The sequence below is a fragment of the Rhinolophus hipposideros genome (assembly GCF_964194185.1).
Source record: "Rhinolophus hipposideros genome assembly, chromosome: 9".
In the NCBI taxonomy this organism is placed as follows: domain Eukaryota; kingdom Metazoa; phylum Chordata; class Mammalia; order Chiroptera; family Rhinolophidae; genus Rhinolophus; species Rhinolophus hipposideros.
In genome coordinates this window covers 66,893,164-66,908,792 of record NC_138055.1, presented here as the reverse complement: position 1 = coordinate 66,908,792, position 15,629 = coordinate 66,893,164, and the positions used below count along the sequence as shown (strand labels likewise).

The following is a 15,629-nucleotide window of genomic DNA, read 5'->3' as shown; positions in this document are numbered from 1 at the left end:
TTGTTACAGGCACCATAAATGCATTCACAAACAGGAAATATCGCACTCATGAGCCCTACTTGAAGGAAACTATTTGATAATGAAATCCAGCTAAATAAGAGATCCATCAAAATAAAGATATCAGGAAAGGTGACATCCTTCTGAAAAAGAGTGATCATGAGCATTGAATCTATTGAACATACAACTAACACTACTGAACTTTAGAAATTATAGTTACAGAATATATTCATCAGTGTAAATAATTCTAATACAACCGCAGTGTCTTAGTGACTTAATACAAGAAAAGTTTATTTTTAACTCATGTCACTGTTTAATGAGAGCCTCTGCTTCATACAGTGATGCGGGGTTCCAGGCATCTTCCTTTGTGGGGCTCTACCACTTTCAATGTGGTCCTATCAATGTGGTCCATCAATGTTTTGATGCAATAAACCACATGACTGGTGTTAAACTAATCACTTCAACTCACTTACTTTAGTTACGTGGTCTAAATTTCTGTTTCAAATGCACAACTTTTACCTTTTGGGGCAGTTGCCTTTTATTGTAATTTTTAATCCTGGGTTCCCATTTCACTTCCATTTACCATTCATTTTGAGGAACCTAGACTTGAATACGGTTTCCACAGTTACAAGCCTCAAGTTAATCATGGCCCTGGGAATTGAGTTCTCAAGTGTGTACACAACCCCTTTGTCTCTCAGTTCCCAGCGTAGACCATTGGCTCCAAATTTTGCCCATGGGGATCAGGGACAGTGTCTGCCTGACAAACACTGCTGGTGAGCCAGAAGTCAATGGATCCTCATCGAGCTTGTGGGAACTGAGGAACCCATCTTTGCCTTGCAAAGGAAAGAGAGTAAACCATCTCCAATAAAATGTCCCATATCTATTGGCCACTTTCACAGCCTCCCAGAGTTGAAAGTCAGCTTTTGGATAAAAGGAAGCTTCGTTTCTCCGAATCACCAGATGGACTGAGTTTTTTTAACCTCTTGGGTTTTCTAGATACATAAAGCATGCTTAAAAGTATAATGTTTTTCTCATCACGGCATTTCCAAATCCTACTCATCCTTCAGGGTTGAGCTCACTTATTTTCTGTATTAAATTGTGTTGTTATGTATTGAAAACATTTTTAGACTATAGAAAAATACAGACAATAATATAGCAAACAATTGTGCACCATTAGTTTTTATTTAATAAAAAAAGAAAGCGTTTCTGATGTTGTTGAAGTAGCTTTTCTACCTATTCCCAACATTATTCTTTTCCCTCTCCCCAGAAGTAAGTTGTACCTTATAGTTGGGCTGTTAGGTAGAGTTTGTAAATGGTTGTGCCCTTTTCTGGATCTCAGATTTTTGCAAGGAGTCCAGTTCCAGCTCTCTGAAATGTCCAAGCCATATGACCCCTTCCCCCATGCAAGTATTAAAAGATTCTAAGGTATAAATGCAGTCTGGAGCTTCTGCTGGGTCAACCATTTTAACTCGTAACTGTTATGCTTCTTTTGACCTCCACAACTCCCTCTGATTCCTGTAGCATTGAGCATTTGGTACAGTTTTTGGTACATTGAGCATTTGGTACAGTCACTTATTTTTAATCAACTTTATGGATAGAAGATGTATTATTTACTAATAAGACTATCAATTTTTGAAGCTGTATCATTTTCCTTTTAGAGCAAACAGGGAGAAGGCTCCCTAAGAGTTCATTTACTAGAGTAGATTACACTTGTAAACCAATCTCTTTATCTGAGAGGTGTTGTTCATAGAAGTGTGCCTCACTTTATAGAATGGAGATATTGCAGCCATCTAACAGTTACTGATACCCTACTATGGTCAAGTTTGTGAATTAAGCATTATAAAAACATTAGAAATGCATAAAGATTTATAAATGCATTATAAAAAAATCAAAACTAAAAGAGGAGCTATAAATGATACCACAAAAATGTAAAAGATCTTAAGGGACTACAATGAACAACTATATGCCAATAAATTGGGCAACCTATAAGAAATGGATAAATTCCTAGAAACACACAACATACCAAGCAAGACTGAATCATGAAGAAATAGAAAATCTGAACAGACTGATTAATGGTAACAAGACTGAATCAGTAATCAAAGACCTCTTAACAAACAAAGTCCAGGACCACGTGACTTCACTGGTGAATTCTACCAAACATTCAAAAAAGAATTAATACAAATCCTTCTCAAACTCCTCCAAATATAGAAGAGGTGGGAATTCTTATAAACTCACTTTACAAGGCCAGCATTACCTGGTAACAAAACCAGACAACGTGACAAGAAAAGAAAATTACAGGTCAATATCCCTGAAGATGCAAAAATCTTCAACAAAATATTAGCATATTGTGTGCTTGCTTTGGCAGCACATATACTAAAATATTAGCATATCGAATTCAGCAATATGGTAAAAGGATCCTGTACACTGATCAATTAGATTTATTACAGGGATGCAAAGATGGTTCAATATCTGCAAATCAAATTTATACATTACATTAACTAAATGAAGAATAAAAATCATATGATTATTCCAATAGATGCAAAAAAAGCATTTCACAAAATTCCACATCCATTTATGATAAAAAAAAAAAAAACTCAGCAAAGCTGGTATAGAGGGAACATATCTCAGCATAATAAACACCACATATGATAAGCCTACAACTAATATTACATTCAATGGTGAAAAGCTGAAAACTCATCCTCTGAGATCAGGAACAAGATAAAGATGCTCAGTCTTGCTACTTTTATTCAACATAATATTGGGAGTCCTCGCCAGAGTAATCAGGCAAGAAAAAGAACTAAAAAGCTCTAAATTGGAAAGGAAGAAGTGAAACTGTTACTGGTTTTCACTGACATGATATTATGTATATATACATATATATAGAGAGAAAACCCTAAAGACCACATCAAACAACTATTAGAACAAATAAATGAATTCAGTAATGTTGCAGGATAAAATAAAGCACAATCAATACACAGAATCTGTTGTATTTCTATGCTCTAATAATTGACTATCAAAAAGAGAAATTAAGAAAACAATCCCATTTACTATCACTTTCAAAAGAATAAAATACCTAGAAATAAATTCAACCAGGAGATGAAAGACCTGTAATCTAAAAACTACAAGACATTAAGGAAAGAAATGTAAGAAGACACAAATAAATGGATATATATTCCATGCTCATGGATTAGAAAAATTAATATTGTTACAATGTCCATGCTACCTATAGCAATCTACAGAGTCAATGAAATCTCTATCAAAATTCCAATGGCATTTTTCACAGAAATAGAACAAATAATCCTAAAATTTGTATGGAACCACAAAAGGCCCTGAATAGCCAAAGCAATCTTGATAAAGAACAAAGCTGGAGGTATCATGCTTCCTAATTTCAACTACCACTACAAAGCTATAATAATTAAAACTGCATGGTTTTGGCATAAAAACAGACACATAGCTCAATAGAACAGAATAAAGAGCCCAGAAATAAACTCATGGATATCTGGTTAAATAATTTATGACAAAGGAGCCAAGAATATACAATGGGGAAAGGACAGTCTCTTCAATAAATAGTGTTGGGAAAACTGGACAGTCACATGCAAAAGAATGAAACTGGACTACTATCTTATACCACATGCAAAAATTAACTCAAAATGGATGAAAGACTTGAACATAAGACCTGAAACCATAAAACTCCTAGAAAGAAACATAGACAGTGAGCTCCTTGACAAAAATCTTGGCAATGATGTTTTGAATCTGACATCAAAAGTTAAAGCAACAAAAGCAAAAATAAACAGGTGAGACTACATCAAACAAAAAAGCTTCTTCACAGCAAAGGAAACCATTAACAAAATAAAAAGGTAACCTACTGAATGGGAAAAAATATTTTCAAATCACATCTCTGATAAGGGTTAATATCAAAAATATATAAAAAACTCATACAACTCAATAGTCAAACAAAAAACAAAAAAAAATCCAATTTAAAAATGGGCAGAAAATACGAATAGACCTTTTTCCAGAGAAGACCTATAGATGACCAACAGGTACATGAAAAGATGCTTAATGTCATTAATCATCAGAGAAATGCAAATCAAAACCACAATAAGATATCGCCTCACACCTGTTAGAATGTCTATGAGTATTATCAAAAAGACAAGAAATAACAAGTGTTGGCAAGGATGTGAGAAAAGGGAGCGCTTGAGCACTGTTGGTGGGAATGTAAATTGAGATAGGCACTATGGAAAACAGGATCTTCAAAAAAATAAAAATAGAACCATTATATGATTCAGCAATTCTGCTTTGGGATATTAATCTGAAGAAAATGAAAACACTAACTCGAAGAGATATATGCATCCTTATGTTCATTGTACAACAGCCAAGATACACAAACTAAGTGTTCATTGATGGACGAATGGATAAAGAAATTGTGGTATACATATAAAATGGAATAATATTCAGCCACAAAAAAAAAAGAATGAAGTCTTGCCATTTGCTACAATGACCTCGAGGGCATCCATATGATAGGGAAATAAATCAGGAATAATAATAAATCAGGAAAGAAAAATACTGAATGATCTCTCTTATATATGAAGTCTGAAAAACAACCAAGCTCACAAATACAGAGAACAGATTGATGTTTGCCAGAGGCATACGGGTAGGGGATGGGAGAAATGAGAGGAGCGGAGTAAAAATAAAATGTTATTAAGTATATACTTGTATATGTAAGAAATGTATAGAGGTTTGATTTCCTCATCTTGCACAATATCTATCTCAAATGATGATGATGCATTTTTGGAAATATATAGTTAACTAGTTTGTGGTTGAAATGTAGTAACAGATCTATGTCTTAAATTAAGGCTGTATTATTAACTTCATAATTTGATTTGAATTTTAGAAAATTTTAAATGTTTAGTTGTCTTTTTCCAAAACAACTTGAAAGTTAAGAGTGTTTGCCCAAACAATTGAATAAGAATCATTTACCTTAGACCATATCATCAGTGCTATTAGCTTCTTTACCAGAGTTTGAAAATTCATCATTGCACCCCATTCTTTCAGTATACAGAGAAGCTGCCAATTCTGACCTTGTGCAGCTTAAACAGCTCTCTGTGACTGGGTGTGACCACAAATGAAAGCTGTCCTTGAGCGTGGATTAGTGAAATGCACTTGGGCACAATAGTTCATTCTGTCTTCTGGACTTGAGCTAATGCTAAATAAACACACATTTCAGATTCATAAATTCTTTATGAACCCTTCATTCTTATGTGTTGTTGATTATAACTAGACACATTGCATTAGCATACAATACACCATCTTTTTAACTAACACCAGTTAAAATTTTATAGAAAATGTTTTCTCCACTAAAAATGCAATATAGCACCATGAGTGTGAATTTATCTAAAGTCACAGAAAGTGTGGTCAGTCATCAGTAAGGAACTGAATATCCTAAACCAAAAACTTGCAATAATGTGGATTTCTTTTGTCCTTTATTTTCCAGACCCTGCAAATGGATGTCAACAAGCTAAACATAACCTTGCTTCGACTATTCCGGCAAGGAGTGGCCGCGGCCTTAGGACTCCTACCCCAACAAGTGCACATCAATCGTCTCATTGTAAGACACCTCCATTTCACAGTCCCACATACGAGCTCTCATGTTTATGAAAGGGCTCCATAATAAAGACCAGTAATAAAGAACACCCATGCTATAGTTCTATGGCCCCTGAGCTATATCTGGCATGCCACCAGTTTTTGTAAAGAAAGCACTATTACAATAAGCCATACTCAGTTGTTTACATATTGTCTATGGCTGCTTTCATGCTGCAATGAGAATTGAGTCATAACAGATTGTTCAGCTAAATTGAAGGTTACAATATTTGCTATATGGCCTTTTACAGAAAAAGTTTGTCAACTTTCTCATAGCTCAAGGCTAGTATCCTGGTACATATGAAGAAAGGGGCCCAAAATACTTGTCTCACCAATATGACACTACTCCCCAAATATTCTTCCTAAGAGTGATACCTTCTGTATCAATTAAAACGCTGTCTCCAGACTGAATCTATAAAAACCCCTTCAAGTATATCAGTAGGATGAAGGATACTGCATGCACAGCAGAGGATTTTAATTAAACAATGAAGAACCAATCTTTGAGGACAGAAGCCCCAATGGAATGCAAGAATAGATAGTTCTGAAAAGCCGAGAGAAAACTTGGATAGGTATGTGGGGTGGGGATGAAGCAAACCCAAAGGGTCTTTTGTATAGGACCCACTTTAGACCTATTTGTCAATCACCGACATCCTTTCCTACCCACTTTTCTCAGGTGTTTGGAGACTTGATCACCCAACTACACTTTCCCATCTTGAAGGTGGGCGTGAGCACAGGCCAAGAAAGGCAAATTTAAAGCAGAAAATTTTTCTCTTTGTAGAAAGCTAATTACCTAAGGTCTCTGTGAAAAGGGACTTTGGAATCATCTTACAGTTTTAAAATTGTTCCTAATTTCCAGTGCAATGGGAACTCAAGCAAGGAATGCATGTTCTCCTTGCCTTAAATTCTTATTCTCCTGCTTGAGCTCAGCTTTCTACTGCATCAATATCTGCATTTCCTGCCATGGAGAAGAATTTGCTTTTTATTTTGGTTTAGGGTGTTGGTTTCTTTTCATTTTCATGTGTGTGGAGGGTGAGTTGTTTCATTCTCCATAATGACTTTATTCTGTGAGTCAACTATTTTCTGGGACTAAATAAGCTTTAAAAAATAAAAATTTTAACTCAGTACCATAGAAGAAGAAATACAGCGTTCCCTAATTTCCTGAAAGCGTGAAATAGGTTATTTATATCGTGGGTATACGTTGCTCAAATGAAAAGATTTAGGTCGTATAAATGTCTTAGCTCTAGATCTAGATTTATATATATATATATATATATATATATAAATTTACATATATATCATACATATATATGTATATATATACATAAATATCTTAGATATGCTTTTATGTATATAAATTTAATGAGCACAATAGCTCTTTGCAGGAATAAAAGAGGGATTTGCCACACCCATGAAGGGATAAGCATATCTGGAAAGAATGTTAGTAGCATTTGTACATGTCTGTTTCTAAGAATAGTTATTATCTTTTATTAAATTTATTGGGGTAACATTCATTAGTAAAATTATTTAGGTTTCAAGTGTACATTTCTATAATACATTATCTGTATATTGCATTGTGTGTTCACCACCCAGAGTCAGCTCTCCTTCCATCACCAAATATTTAATCCCCTTCTAATTACTATTCCTATAGGGCGTCAAAAATAAGGGTAGTTATTATAATAGGTGGAGTTATGATGGCACCCAAGACAGCAGTGCATGATGATAAGAGTATGTGCTGTGGAGACAGACAGACAGAACTATACCCCTTTTCCAGCTTGGGCATGACCCAGCTGTGTGACCTTAGGCAAGCTATAGTTGTGTTTCTTCATTTGCAAAATGGAGAGAACTAGAATACCGATGTCCTTGAGGGGTTTTGAGCATTAAATGACATAACAGATTTAAGGTACATAGGAGTGTATCAGGCACAAGACTAGTCCTCTATTCCTACTATTACTGTTATTAGGTTATAAACTATTTAAATTATTACAAAAATGTTTCACATCGGTATTATGCTATACTTAGTCATTGTCTGTTGTTCCCTGCAAACACAGAAACATTTTTTCTGGATTGCTAGTAGTACATTGATACTCCATTTTATACCTGAAAAATTTTCTGAAAAATTGCATTAAAGGAAGTTTTCTAGCATGAGAGAACTTCATGTATCAAAAAGAAGACTAGCAATAATTCCCTCCTATAATACATTGTATAAGTTGTAAAAGAGAATTTATCAATAGCAACCTCATTTTTGTGTGGTGTTTATTTGTGTGTGTGTATGTGGCCTATCAGCCATTTATGGTAGGAAAAATTCTCTGTCTCCATTCAGTTAATGAGGAAATACTAATGGGAAAGTATGGTATTACTGCACGACATATGCATTTCTACCAAAAGATGGACTTTAAAAGTGTGACATATTTGAGGTGAAGAACAGAATCAGGGAAACAATTTCAAAGCTCATCTAGTGTCACCTTCCTTAGTTAGTCCAGCCTTCACATTAATACAAGTTATAAGAAAAATGTATGGAGTTACAATGTCTAATAATTGTACTATGGCATCAGGTTTTATTTAATTCACTTGATTTTAAAATGCTTCTTGAAACACAATTACTCAGGAACATCTGAACAATATATTTCAAAAATTACAACATGGAAGGGAAAATAAACCAGCGTCCAATGAAAAAAGAAATTACAAGTCTTGAGGTATCAATTAATTGAAAGAAGGTCATTGAAGATTTCAGGCTGGTAATATTAAGTGTACCAGCGAATAACTGATAAATGTAATCTCCAAGATGCCTTTTAGGATGTTAGGGTTCTGATTTTCTTTAATGATTTTATAGAAAGGTAAAAATATTTCCCAAAGTTGTTTAAAAAGGTCTATTAACATATACAACTAATCTGCTTTTACTAGGGAAAGAAGAACAGTATTGAACTTTTTGTGTCTCCCATAAACCGAAAGGGAGGAATTTCTGCTGCTCTGCCATCTGAGGAAGTGCTGCGTTCACTTAATATCAATGTTTTGCATCAAAGTTTATCCCAATTTGGAATTAAGGAAGTCTCCCCTGAGGTATGTTCTTGCATGGAAGATTTTATCTAAAAATTTGCACAGTTCGCATGACATGGCAAACCAACCTCAAGAAGCTTTGCTATGAGTGCTGTTTATTGTATGCTATTTGATAATAAAAATCTCCCTGAGGGTCAAAATTCTCTGATCTGCACCCTATATATGTCTTCCTTAGGAAATTCATTTTCGCTTTTTGACACTTCTTCCCCAGATCTTTATGGCCTTATAATTTATTTTGACTTACTTAGTACGTTGTCTAGAAGAAAGGCCATTTAGATATGTCAATTGGTTACCTGAAACTGAAATGTCCAAAAAAAACCCTCAAATCTTTCTTCCTCAGTAGGTACACCTCTCCTTGTTGCCTTCATTGCCAAAATAGGAACCTGATAGTCACCGTTTTCCACACCCTTGGAATTAATTTGAAATATGACTTTTCTTTTGCTAAGGAATCCAGTCTTAAGAACTATGGATGTCTTCTTCATAGTGTTTTGTAAATTTGACACTGTTTAAATTCCCCTACCCACTCCACCATTCTCACTCCTGAATGAATTCTGCCCCTGTTTTAATTTTCCAGTTTTATCCCACTCTGACAAACTTGCTAGAATGATCATCATCTTAAACATACGTGATTAAATGTACAGAATCATCACAGCATTCGACCTGGAGGGAACATATGTGAACATTTCATAGATACAGAAATTTAGGCCCATAGAAATTAAATGACTTCATCAAGATCACAAAGCACATGAGATATAAAGCAATGTTTAAAATCGAGATGTCTTGATTCTTAATCTATTCCACTTTTCAGTAAAGCACATTGCCTCTCATTTCAGCAAATATCACAGGTGTGGTATAAAAAGTTTTGGTATCAGGTTGCATTTGAATCCCAAAGCCACAAAGACTTTTGACAGGTGATTTAATTTCTGTGAGATTAAGTCTGTCAGCGTCTCTGAGCCTCAGTTTCTTCATGTTCAAAATGGGTACAATAAAAAGCAGCGGGTATAGTCCTTATCTTATAGACTTGAAATATGAATTAATTTTTTAAATATTTGTGGAAATCCTCATGTACAGTAAGACACCGAACAAATATTTGAATACAGGATGAATTGGCAGAATGAAAATGTACATCATCACTGAACCGTTAACTATAATAATTCCAATTAGCCTTTCTGCATTTATTGATAGTTTTGCTCCCCTTCCTGTCCTCCCTACCACAAACACTCCTGCTCACCCACACACCCTGTGTTTTCTCTCTTGCCACCACAGCAAGCTTGCTAAAGTAAATCTGGCCATGCCCTCCTGACGTCATGATTCTTCTTTGGCCTTCCAAATGCTACAGAATCAAGAGTGTATTTCTTAAGATGGTATATGGTCCTTTGTGTGCTGGGCTTCATAACTGCTGAACTGTCCTAGTGTATGCTTCAGCAACTCCAAACTTAATAGGTACCATGATGCCCCCATACTGTCTTTTCTCTCTATGCTTGTGCATACATCGATCCATCTACACAGCTTTCGTGGTTCAAAATCGGTCTATTGTATAGTGAAGCCTTCCCTTGTGCTTCCACAGAAGTCAGTGCTCATTGGTTTGCGTTCTCATTGGCCTTAGTACAAAATCCCCTTATCTTATTCTGTGTTGGTCTTCAAGTCCATCTCTACACTGCAAGTTCCTTGAGAGACATACCATGTCATTTTATCTGTGTCCTCAGGGCCTTCATTCAATGGGTACACAAATAGCCAAGCACTGTCCTAGGTGGTATCCAAAGACAGAAGAATAAATGAGTAAACAAACCAATAAAATATGATTATTGCTGTCAATAGGTTTATGTTCTAATAGGGCAAAGAAGATATAAGCACATAAGGAGAATGATAATGTTGCCATACTGTGCCATGGGATCTCTTAGGAAGAAGAGGCCACCTCATATTTCAGACAGGCTGGAGGAGAGGTTCAAGATGAGCTTAACCACCCAGACCCCTCCCCAGACCTACCTGCATGTGACTCTGAAGTGGCTTCCTTTCGTTTATCAAACCCTATTCCTATAGTCCAGGTCCTTTGCAGGCTGACTTCCACACATCTTACCCAGGAAAATTCTTTAAAATTTAAAAAGACCATTGATTTAATTTATTCTGCTTCCTGTAAGCTTTTAGTGACTTATATAAGCATTCCTCCCTGTTGCTTTATTCTGAGCTTAAATGCCATTTTGAACACGGTAGGAATATGGCAGCTTAGTGAGTCATCCATATTTGTGAACCAAGAGAAGCTCACCTTGCAAGAAAACTAGTTAAAGTGAAATACGTATTTGGGGGTCCTTCAACATACCCCAGACAGTGAAGGTGAGAAGTGTAGCCTGACTGCCAATCACAGAACTATTACCCCACAATGGACCACAGGTCTGTACTGGACTTCAATAATTAAAGTGTATTTGATGGTCAAAATGTGGTATTTCTTATGAAATTGTGGGAATCGAGAAATCTAAGAAATCTGGACTCTAGGAAATACTATATTACAGGAGATTAGGAAGTATTTTAATTGGCTGTAAGGACCATTTCAAAAGGGCAGATGAATTGATTGAGCCTTTGTTTAAGCACATCTAGAAGGGACCCAGAATTACTCTCTGACCTGAAGCTCTAAATGCAGAAACAGGAGGAAGCTAATGAGAAAGCTGTCAGCAGTATGTAGGTGCCCTCCTGGGGAGCTCCAGACACGTGCAGTCCAAAGAGCACGGCAAAAGCATTTGTTGGTAGTCGTTTAAGCTCATCGTGGTATGCTGTGAGTTTCCCAACTCCTTTCTTCATCTTTGTGGTTAATGTGTAATGACAGCTAATGCCTCAACCCATTCTTTCACATTTTTATCCCAAAATTATAGCTCCACTATGGTAGCATGTTTATTAACAGAAAAATGAATGTTCATATTTTGGTTTTTCATCTTTTACATGAATTACAGAACATTGTGAATGATGTCTCAAAGCATCTATTCCTAAACTGACATTAACTGCTTTTGGGGAAGGATGTGCTTTTTTGTTGTTGTCATTTCTTTATTTGCTTGATTTTTTTTTTTTAATCAGAAAAGACTTGGGGGAAACAAAGAAAAATACCAAATCGAGAATTGCTTTTGTTTATTATGCTTTCATTTTGAATCTAAGTTTCTTGAGAGAAAATGACATTTTTAAAAAATGCATTTTTATGCAGTACGTAGAACACTGTAGGCACTTAAATACTATTTTATTATAAGATGCTCATAAAGATAAAACTAGACTTCTTCTTGCCGATAAGTCAAATAGCAGGGAAATAAATTAAATTCATTATTTTAGTTTCTATTTTTAAATATTTTATAAAATTAAATATCTATTGAAACAATATGTTCTGCATTTATATTTTTAAAAAATGATTTAGGATTTGTTTTTTGTTTTTTTAATTGTAAATTACTCCAGTTTCACAGATTTTATGTTTCCAAGGAGGAAATTACCTTCTTTAAATAATAGGCCAATGTGCCAACTGATACTTAAGAGGAAAAAAATACCAAATAAATATAAACCATAGTCCAGGAGTTAGGTGATTCTTCCTTCAAACTAGGAACAGTAGCCAGCAGTCTAAGGAATTCTAGTCCTAGCCATCCAAGGCCGAGGAAGAGCAGTACAATGTTAACATGTGTCAGATCACTCAGGCCAAATCGTTTACCTTGTGCCTAATACAGGGGAAGTTTGGCATTCATCTAACAAAACCAAATTGTAGGCTACATTCCATTTATATGCCTACGTGAGTCAATCAATTCACTAGATAATTTATAATATTTCCACTTCATTCTTATTCTGTGTGCTTCATCTTTATCCCCTAAAGCCTCTGTGTCGGCTCTCCTAGCATTTGGGAATCTCTCTCACTATCTGGGATCAGAATGGGTTTGAAAAAAAAAAACAAACAGACAAGAAAACTGTAGTGCATCAAATTATTAAACAGGACACAGAGAAGCCATTGTTATTGATATAGTAATACAGGAAACTGCCCAAATTTCAAATCATAAGACAAAACAAAACCTCAAAAGTTCTTTTACTGCAATAAAGTTAAAAGGCAAAGCGATGTAGCTATAAAATAAGATGTAAAGATGACAGTGGCATCGACTTGAGCGGGCCATGCAGCCTCTGAATTATTGAACCCTCAGCCCTCTGACAAAACACATCACTTTAACCTTATGCAAAGGTTAGATTGGAGAGTCCTGTGAATCTTTTGATTTGTGGGATCTTAACTACAAACTTTTCCATTTATTACTCTGCCCTTATCAAGTTTCTTAGATCTCTATACAAATATAGTAGTGCTCAGCAGGAATAACATGACTCAGAAGGAAATGTATTTACCAAGAAAGTGCAGTGACTAAGTTCTGGGAGTGCAAAACATGTGTCTTTATAACTAGGGGTAGGAGGGCAAGAGGTGGGAGGTTAATTCTTCCATCATCACTGCTTTAGTTAAAAGAGAAACAAACCAGATTTGTCTTAAGCAGAAAGGAACATGTGGATATTACAGGAGGTGTAGAACTATAGCAGGCAAAAAAAAAAATGAACCAGATCAGGTTAGGAACACAAAATCTCTTTCCACCCACCTAACCACCCCTTTTTAATCCAAATTTTACATTAACTAAAGCTCAGATCCTCATTTGTCAAATTTATGCTGCCTACTTGAAGGCTTAACTAGTTTGCTTTTATAGCAAGCAATAGATGCTGTTTAGTTACCTGAAAAAAACTCATTTCCATATTTATAGCTGATTTCTTCAAGAGTGTTCTTTTTTATTAGTTTCCAGCTATGTTTATGGACACATTGGAATAAAATATGTTCTGAATGAAGTCAAAGAGTAAAAGACAAGTTGCCATTTGAACCCAAGATTTCCTTTCCAGAGGATACTTGGTTTCACCAAGCAAGTATTTTCAGATTCTCCATCTACTTCCAACTAAATATTTTTAAAATATATCTCGAAATCATTTTTATATCTATGAATTTTTCTATATCTTAGAAAGTAGACAAGATATTATAGTGAGCACATCAACGTTTTACAAGTAAAGGAAATGAAAACTCAACAACTTCAAACAATAAAAGACTCCCTCAAATTGTTTTTAATCACAAGTTAACTCATTTAACAGACCCTTTCTGTTCTGTCTTAGTCAACTTCCCACCAAGACTCACTTGAGTTTCAGGACAAACGTTTTCATAAAATGTTTTTCAAGGCAAATATTTATTTTTATCTAATTTACAAATGGTGAATGTATTCTATTATATTTTGAAAGGCTTGAAAAATAATTAGCAATGGTTTCTAAGTTCAGACACAAGAACAGGTTTTATTCAAAGTTTTCTTTCTTTTCTTTCTTTCTTTCTTTCTTTCTTTTCTTTCTTCCTTCCTTCCTTCCTTCCTTCCTTCCTTCCTTCCTTCCTTTCTTCCTTCCTTCCTTCCTTCCTTCCTTTCTTTCTTTCTTTCTTTCTTTCTTTCGAGACAACGACTATTTATTTCCCATGATTCTGTGGGTTGACTACGATCAGCTAGACTGTTCTTTTTCGTTTAATATAGGCTGAAGTCACCCCGGTAGTTACATTAAGCTTGGAACTCATTTGCCGCTAGAATGTCCAAAATGACCTCCCGTTTTCCAGGGCCTCTCTCCATGTGGCTTTTCATCATTCAGCATCTTGATGCTCAAGGCTTTCTTAATCATCAGAGACAATATCCAAGGACAAATACTCTCACTAAAGGGGGGAAACGGCAGCCTTCAACAACGTGGAATTTGGAAACATTTAATATGATTTAACATTTCTTTATATGTTTTCCTAGTTGTGGATCATTTGGTTTCAAATTAAAGTTTCTTTAACTATAAATCTATAAATTTCACTGAATCATAAAACTAATTGAATTATAAGACTTGATTCTAAGTCTCTAAAATGAGCTTTTTTTTAAAGACTAAGTGAAAAAAACTAAGACACTCATTCACATTTTATTCCTGCTTCTTCTTTACCCTACCACACCAACCACTCCCCCCAAGTAGTAAGCAAAAAAATAAGTATAAATCAAATTAAAACGATTTATTTCATTCTTTACTAGTAAATAATTCTGCACTTTTTGATGTTCTCTGTTGCTTAAATAAAATATAATATCCTAACAATTTATGTGGTTGAGGTGGTACTTGCATCAGACTCTGACAGAAGATTGCATTTTAAAAAGAAAGGTTTGCTAAAAGAGAGAGAGAGGAAAAAAAGGAGGAAATGACATTGTTGCTCTGTTTATTAATGCATCATGAGATTTTGTTTGCACCTGTTTCACTTTTGTTTAAAAGTTAAGAGCAGTATTACAGCACATAAAGCAGGGTGTCGTTGTGCTGGGAGGGGACTTCAGAGTAAGGAAAGCTTCAGAGACAGTTTCAACACAGAAAAGAACTCTCTTACCGAGGAACCAGGTAATTACCAAGAGAGGGACATTGACGAAGCCTTGGCTCCAGTATGCTGTGTTGGGCATGCTTGCTCCTGTCCAGGAGATAAAATAATCTCTGAATGTCTAAGGGCGGCAGTCCCTTGTCTTAGATCAGTTTGAGAAGCAGATCTGGCAGTGGGGAATGTAGGTGTGTTCTACACTGAATGGAATAAAGCTAAAAATACTACATTTAGTGTGTGATAAGAACGCCAGTCTCCTCAAGCTCTCATTTAACGTTGGACTTTCTCTTTTGCTTTTAAAGAAAAATGTTTTACAAGGGCAGCATGAAGCGGACAAAATCTGGAGCAAAGAAGGATTTTATGCTGTTGTCATATTTCTCAGCATCTTTGTTATTATAGTAACGTGTTTGATGGTAAGTTGGCTTCTTTATCTATTTTATCCTTTGCTGAGCCCACTGCTTAATATTGCTGGATACATTACCATTCAAATGAATGTCGAAAATACGGGGAACAGAAGCAAGACTCTGCTCCTGCTACGTGGGGA

At 35.3% G+C, this 15,629-nt stretch overlaps 1 protein-coding gene across 2 annotated transcripts in view; it reads left to right on the top strand.

Moving 5' to 3' along the window:
- The window catches only part of PTPRR (protein tyrosine phosphatase receptor type R), a 241,976-nt gene that overhangs the window by 126,875 nt on the left and 99,472 nt on the right, over positions 1–15,629 (top strand). For both annotated transcript variants that reach the window (XM_081059302.1, XM_081059303.1), the window contains 3 exons: positions 5,489–5,602; positions 8,536–8,691; positions 15,388–15,498. In XM_081059302.1, the coding sequence (XP_080915428.1) occupies positions 5,489–5,602; positions 8,536–8,691; positions 15,388–15,498 (381 nt within the window). The remainder of the gene's footprint in view (positions 1–5,488; positions 5,603–8,535; positions 8,692–15,387; positions 15,499–15,629) is intronic.